Raw genomic sequence first — 7089 nt, 5'->3', positions numbered from 1 at the left:
CGGCTACCATGGGCGTGCAGTGAGAGGCCGCTCAGGACGACTTCCTCGGCTGCGCGGCGCTCGCGCGGAGCTCCCTGGCTGGCGGTGCGTCCCCTCGGTCACCATGAAAGGTAGGGCGGCGGCAGCCCCGCGGGGTTCCGGGCAGGGGGAACGGGCTTTGGGGCGCGCGGGAGGCGGTGGAGGTGCCTCCGGCGCGAACTTTCCCTTGGGCTGCTGGCCGGGGGAGTCGGGGCTGCCAGGGTGTCGGGTTCGTGCGCGGACATTGGGGGCGCACCCGGCTCCCGGGTCAGGCACGGCTGGAGACCTCGAGCTTGGGATTTTGAAGCGCGCAAGTATTCCCCTCCCCATCGCGTCTTTGCAAGTAGTTTGAAGCCCTTAGCCCAAGTCGTTGTTTACGGATTCCAGTTTCCAACTTTTTAATTGAAAAAACATGCCGAGGAGAGTGGAGGCATCGCTATCCCTCCCGGTCGGTTTTCCACTTCGCAGCGCTCCCCACGCTCTCCGCGTCCTCTCTCCTCCCGCCTCTTGCCGTTTCCCGGCCCGAGCAGTCCCCGCGCTGGCGGCCGGGTGTTTTCTCCGGGACTGGGGATGTTCTCCGTGTGCCCTCGCCACATCTGGCAATGATTAGGTGCCCGAGGAGTTCAGCTGGCTCGGGAAGTGCATTTGGCATCTTTCTTCATCGGATTCACCGACTGGAAAATAATTGCTCTCGGTTCCGCGTCCCTTCCACGTGCCCGCCTGTGGGGTGGGTGTGCCCACGTGTGTTCAGAGGTGACACACATCAGCCGGTTAGTCGCCCCCTGCGCGGTGTCCTCTGCAGGCCGGTTTCTGGAAGTGTCGGATGTTATCGTACTTTAAAAAGAAGCGCAACAAGAAGGACTTTGCTGGGCGGACTTCTGTTTAGTGGAAACACGGAGATTTGTCAGCGGAATCCTGATTTATGTATGAGATAAATAACTGCAGCGGAGGCATCAAAGAGTCGTTCAGGAATGGGCCCGCGTGGTGTTTACACCAGGCTTCGTGTGAGAGTTCCTCGTTCTGTGCTAGGATAACACAGCCGTGCGCCGTGCCGGGCTGGGTGCAAAATACCATCTGACCGCGGTGACCGAGCTTCCAGCCGCCGGAGACCTGGCCATGCAATCGCTTTGACTTGCCAGGGTTGCTGTCCGAGGGAGGCGCCCGGGAATCCCCAAGGCGCTTGGAAAGTAACTTTTAGCTCTGGAAAGATTTTTTCTGAAGGGCAGCTCGCGCTGAACTATCCGGAGTGATGTTACCCTACCAATTCACTCCTTTTCCAAAGGTGTGAGGTCTCCACATCGGGAGACCTCGGGAAGGGAGGTGACTGACAGCCAGGTGAAAAGTGGTCTGTCCCAGGCAAAAAGAAACAAAAGACACGATACAACTTTCTGCCTAGAGAATTTCAAAATGCAGTGGCGTGTTTTCCTTCTGTCTCCATCTCAGTTTCTCTTCTCTCATTTACATTCTAGGAAATACACACATTCCTTAGCTAGCTCTAATTGAGGAGACTCCCTAGAGGAAAGAATTTCACATGGCTGAAAGTTATCTAGGGCTCAGTGATCGTTTTAGCCAGAAGTCAGTCTTCTCTTTGCTGGTCATTAAGGCTACTGGTTTTTAAAGCTTGGGAAGATAAGCCACTCCATTAGCTTCCACGTGGGTTCTGAAACCCTGAAACTTTTGTTATGCTTTTTACTGGGTAAAGGACCGCTATGGCACTTGAGATACTTTTCCACTTTATATCTGCACTGGAAAACATACCCAAAAGTCTTAAACACATTTTTGGGGAGATTTATGCTGCATTCTGGACCTACCCGCTGTGGTCTAGCACTGCCCAAAAGCCCCATACACTTTCTGCCCCAGTCGGGGAGGTTGATGGAGGGACAGACTGGTGAATCCCTGGGTAGACTAATCATTTTGAAGGCCTCTTTTAAAAATGAAAATATTCCGGCGGGGCGCAGTGGCTCACACCTGTAATCCCAGCACTTTGGGAGGCCAAGGTGGGCAGGTCACCCGAGGTCAGGAGTTTGAGAACAGCCTGGCCAACATTGTGAAATCCTGTCTCTACTAAAAATACAAAAACTTAGCTGGGCATGGTGGCGGGCGCCTGTAATCCCAGCTACTTGAGAGGCTGAGGCAGGAGAATAGCTTGAACTCAGGAGATGGAGGTTGCAGTGAGCCGAGATGGAGCCATTGCACTCCAGCCTGGGTGACAAGAGCGAGACTCCGTCTCAAAAAACAAAAAAAAAGAAAAAATATTTCATGAGAGGTTTGCGTGCCCATTAAATTATTACCACGTGATCTGTATTTATCACGTTTGAGTGGTGAGGTGGGAACAGGAGGGGCAGTAATAATTTTTTAGTACCTACTAAGTGCCAGCCACTGTACTATATACACTACAAACATGTTGCAATTAGTCCTCTCAACAGCCCTGAGAGTAGATATTTCAGTCCTAACAGTATAGGTATGAAAACTGAGTCTAGAAGAAATAGGAACTGGCAACTAGCAGGGTAGGGTAGGCATCTAAAGCCAAGCTTTGTCAGTTACCCCGTGTGACCTGGAAGGCCCTAAGACACCAGATAGATAACCTCTGGTGAAGATGACTAGGAAAAAAGTGAATCTGAGACAACTAACTGGCCAAGTAACCCGCAATTGGTGCTGTATCCAGGAAGAGGTGGAGCCAACCATTTGGATCTGAGGCTTTGGAAGCCTAGACAAAAAGGAAAGCTGCTTTTACCAAGTGGAATTGTTTTGATCATTTGCCATAGGGAACCAACTAAAGGTTTTCCCCAGGTTCCTGATTACATCAAATAGTTATTAACTCACCGTGCTTCAGAAAGCCAACATGATAGAAAACAATGACAAGCCTTGTAAATTCTTAGAATAAACGTGTTAATCTAAAACATTCTTGGCCAGGTGCAGTGGCTCATGCCTGTAATTCCAGCACTTTGGGAGGCTGAGGCGGGCGGATCACCATATAGTGAAACCAGCCTGGCTGACATATAGTGAAACCCCATCTCTACTAAAAAATACAAAAATTAGCTGGGCATGGTGACGCATACCGTAGTCCCAGCTACTTGGGAAGCTGAGGCAGGAGAATCGCTGGAACCCGGGAGGTGGAGGTTGCAGGGAGCCAAGATTGCAGCACTGCACTTCAGCTCAGGTGACAGAAGCAAGAATCTGTCTCTCAAACACACACACACACACGCAGAGACACACAGACACACACACAACACATTCTTTAGCCAAATTGAAAATCAGTGGACACCATAGAAGTTACAGAAGTTCATTTGCAAAAGCAAATATTCCTGTGCAAGTCAGTTGCCTTTTTAGGGTACCAACGTGACTTTCTAATTCTGATGTTTAAACCTGTATATGGCCTTTGTAATGACCGGGCTCTTGGAGTGTAATCCTGTCATCAGTCACAGCGCCACCTATCTGTTGCATTCAGCAAACATCCATTTCCTCCTTCCCCGGAGTCACAAGTACCAAAATAATGACATCATTATATATTACCCAGAAGAAAATTACTTTCCCCGTTGCTGCAGTACTTGAAGTCTTCCAAACTGATTAAAACATGAAGTTTGTTTTAATTTATTTCCAATTTCATTTTCAATTAGCAGTACTACACCATAAATCTCATGGCTTTTTGGATACATACTCACATTCTTGACGAAGGAATCTGACTCCTTTAGAGTTAGGTGTGTCGTTACTAAATCACATTCTTGGTTCTTAAAGTTGGGGATGTTGGTTAGTTTCAGTGCAGCAGCACTTGTTGCCTAAGAGACAGCCAAAAACAGCCACCACCACCCGGGACCACAGAGGTCCAAGCCAGTGCTATAATTTAACACAGAGAGGAGGCCGGTGCCATGAAAACACAGTGTTCAGCTGCTTATTTTTTTTTACTTTTGTGCATAAATATTTCTGAAATACTGTTTGGCAATAATACATTTAAAATGCACTAGTAAGCAGTATACTTCTCCCAGAGTTTTTTGGGACTCACAGCCTTTTTGCTTTTCCAGTGTCTCTCTAAGATTTCTTGTTCTTAACTGGGATAAGCAAACAAGCCTGTAAAGGCAATTGCATTTAACATTGAAAGAGTCATATTTTCTAAAGGAAAATGGAAACAAAATGAGGCCTTTCTCCCTTCACTGATTGGTAATAGGGGCTGCCCTTCTCTGGGAGGCAAATTTACAATCTAATTATACTTTTGACTTTTCATTAGTTTGGGAATGCTTGACATTCTTAATCTGAGGTTTAATTATTGCTAAGTATAGATCTTCTCTGTGGTCTCCTATGCAATTTCCCAAGGTTGTTCCAGTGGCTGCAACCCTTGGCCAGGTGGCTCATCCACTGAAAATGCGGTGAATGGAAAAAACTAGCCGATGATGGCTTTCAGGCTGTGTCATAACAGAGCATCTCGTTTTCCTACTAGATGCTTATTCTCACTATAATATTATTTCAAACCAACTCTTGCAACCGTTGCCAAATATACTTAAATGGACCTTGAAGTATTAGCTTTCAAATGGGAAAATGGACATTTAAATTTTGTGGTAGGAAATATGTTTCGCCCTAGGTGAAACCAGCATGTGAGTGATCTCTCAGGGAGGCCAGCCTAACACAGACTTCCCTTTAATAATAGCTGACATTTATTGAGCACCTGCCATGCCAGGCATTATCGTTTCCTCCATTTGGTGGTAGGAAAACTTGGGTTCTGAGAGGTTGTATTACTTGTCTAAGGGTACCCAGCTAATTGGTAGGGGGTGATCAGTATTCAAGCTCAGACTGTCTGATTCCAGAATCACACATGTAATCGCTAGCCCAGGCTCCCTCCTAGCTATACCCTAATAATGCATTCAAGTCCTACATCTTTGTGAAGTCCTACTGTGTGCTGTCACACTCCACTAGATACTGGGTGAGCAAGGTAGACAAGGCTCTGTCATCTGGACTCGTAACTGTAATGACCTAGCGTCAGAGGTCTGAAGGATTGATGTGTTCTTCGGTCAGCCACTGGAGGAGACGCTCTAAACTGGAGCTCTTGCAAAGATAAAGCAGATTCCAGGATTGCTGCCCTGTGTAGCTTATCTTCTGGGAGGTTTTTGCTTACCGCTGACTGAATGAGTGTGGGTGTCCCACTGTATGTAGCCACCAACTCTGAAAACGGCCCCTGCACTTGTCTTGCTAACAGGTTTGCATTGAGAAAATGAAATATTGTCAGAAGTGCCATTTTCATGAACAGACTGTAACCACTGGTGAGTGGTCAGTAAAAATAATAATAATACTAAGTATTTTAAACCAGGAACAGGAAAGTATAGACATTTTTCATAGAAAGTTCATTCTTTACTGCTGACAACAGAGTTTCTAACCACACCAACCATCTAAACCTTAAGGGAAGTAACGTCTCAGTCAAGCAGTGATTTGATTTCTTTTTCAGTGCATGACATTTGAAGAACCAAAACCAGTATCATACCTCAAAAAGGTCCTGCTGATTGCTTAAGGGCATTTTGTAATTATACAGCAGTGAAAGCCAATATAAACATAAATTAGTAATCCCAAGTTAAGATTCCAAAGAGATTCTAGGAGCTCTCTTAACTTCTGAATTTATCAGGAATATTCTATCGATATTCTTAAAAATAGAAAAGAAATGCGTTTTTCAGCATGGGAGATTTAAACTGAAATACATTTATTGGACCTGGATATATTAAACATGACTCCTTTATGCTTCCTGAATGACGTGATATTATACCTCAGTATCTTGTGAGGTATTATTCACTAGCCTGTGATGTTGGATGTTTTACATTTGGCGTGAAAAACTCACTTGTCTCTGGCTCTGTGGAAGAAGCCACATTTCTTTTTCCCCAGTTACTTTCTTATGACATAGAAATGTTAGGAAACTAGCTGATGTTTATAAAACAATTTATTATGCAAAGGCAAAACAGTCCCACTTTAAAGTAGATAATACATGCTTTAAAATATAACCATCTCATAAAATACAATTATGTTTAGTGATCCCAGGTGTTGAACCCAATCATTTCTGTGTGCTGGCGAGGAGTGTGGGCTCAGAAACCAGAGAGCCTGGTGACCTCAGGCAAGTCACTTAACCCGCACTTAGTCCCCAGTTTATCAATGTAATGAGGGACAACAATGGCATCTACCTGCTAGAGTTGTTTTAAGGATTAAATAGTTGTTCAGAATGGTGGCTAGTATGTAATAAGAACTCAATTTGTTTTAGTAATTGTGATATTGTGTTATAACCTGCTGCTTCCTCCCAGCAATAAGTTAATTGCCAATTATGAGCCATCTATGTTAATTTAATCAGTGATGTAATTTAGACCATGAAGGCAAATGTTCAGTTCTGAAATGAAAGTAATTTTCAAATTGCAAATGTGTTAAAACAGACCTCAGGGATAGAAGGAGTGAGTTGTGCTCCACGTGGGGAAGTATTAGTATTGGTTGCATTCCAGCTGCCATCACTGCTATCGTCATAACAAATGCAGGGACTGTTCTCAAAGTGAAGTTTGTAATTGTAGTAATGAAACACTTTTTCTCTTTGTTATAGTAGTGGTATAAAATTGATAAATATATGTAAGTATGTTTAGATTACCTAGGAGCACTATTTTTTTTTTAGTACTATTGCTCATGTGCCTACTGATGACATGATATTTTTAAAGATCTGTGTTTCAAATCCAGTGTCGAGTTTTATCCAGTAAGGATATGACATCAAGGAATCACAACATTAAACAAATTTGTCTCTAAATAAGTATTCGGACAGCTGTATGTATATTTATGTTTTTAAACTATATGATGTCATGTCTATTTCATCAGTAGTATTAATTTTCCATTAAGCTGTCATGTTTTTGTTTTATTATTTATAATTGGGCCACCAAGTTCTAACTAGCTTTCATTTATTCTTTAAACAAATATTTAGTATGAACTTTCTGTGTGCAAGGCCCTCTAGAAATGCCAAATAAAATGAATAAAATATAACTTCTGTGCTCATGGAGCTTGCAGTCTGGTAGGCAAGACAAGACTTATGTGTAAACAACTGGAATGCAAAGTAGAGAGTAGAACATG

The 7089-nt window shown here is 44.2% G+C and overlaps 1 protein-coding gene across 1 annotated transcript in view; it reads left to right on the top strand.

The window, feature by feature from the left end:
• The first annotated feature begins 6 nt into the window (after positions 1-6).
• The window catches only part of COLEC12 (collectin sub-family member 12), a 184058-nt gene continuing 176975 nt past the window's right edge, over positions 7-7089 (top strand). The window contains exon 1 of the mRNA XM_011957777.1: positions 7-110. Coding sequence (XP_011813167.1) covers positions 104-110 — 7 coding nt within the window. The 5' untranslated portion in view covers positions 7-103. The remainder of the gene's footprint in view (positions 111-7089) is intronic.

Source organism: Colobus angolensis, unplaced genomic scaffold (genome assembly GCF_000951035.1).
Source record: "Colobus angolensis palliatus isolate OR3802 unplaced genomic scaffold, Cang.pa_1.0 Scaffold45, whole genome shotgun sequence".
NCBI classification, from domain to species: domain Eukaryota; kingdom Metazoa; phylum Chordata; class Mammalia; order Primates; family Cercopithecidae; genus Colobus; species Colobus angolensis.
This window is presented reverse-complemented; position numbering and strand designations above follow the sequence as displayed.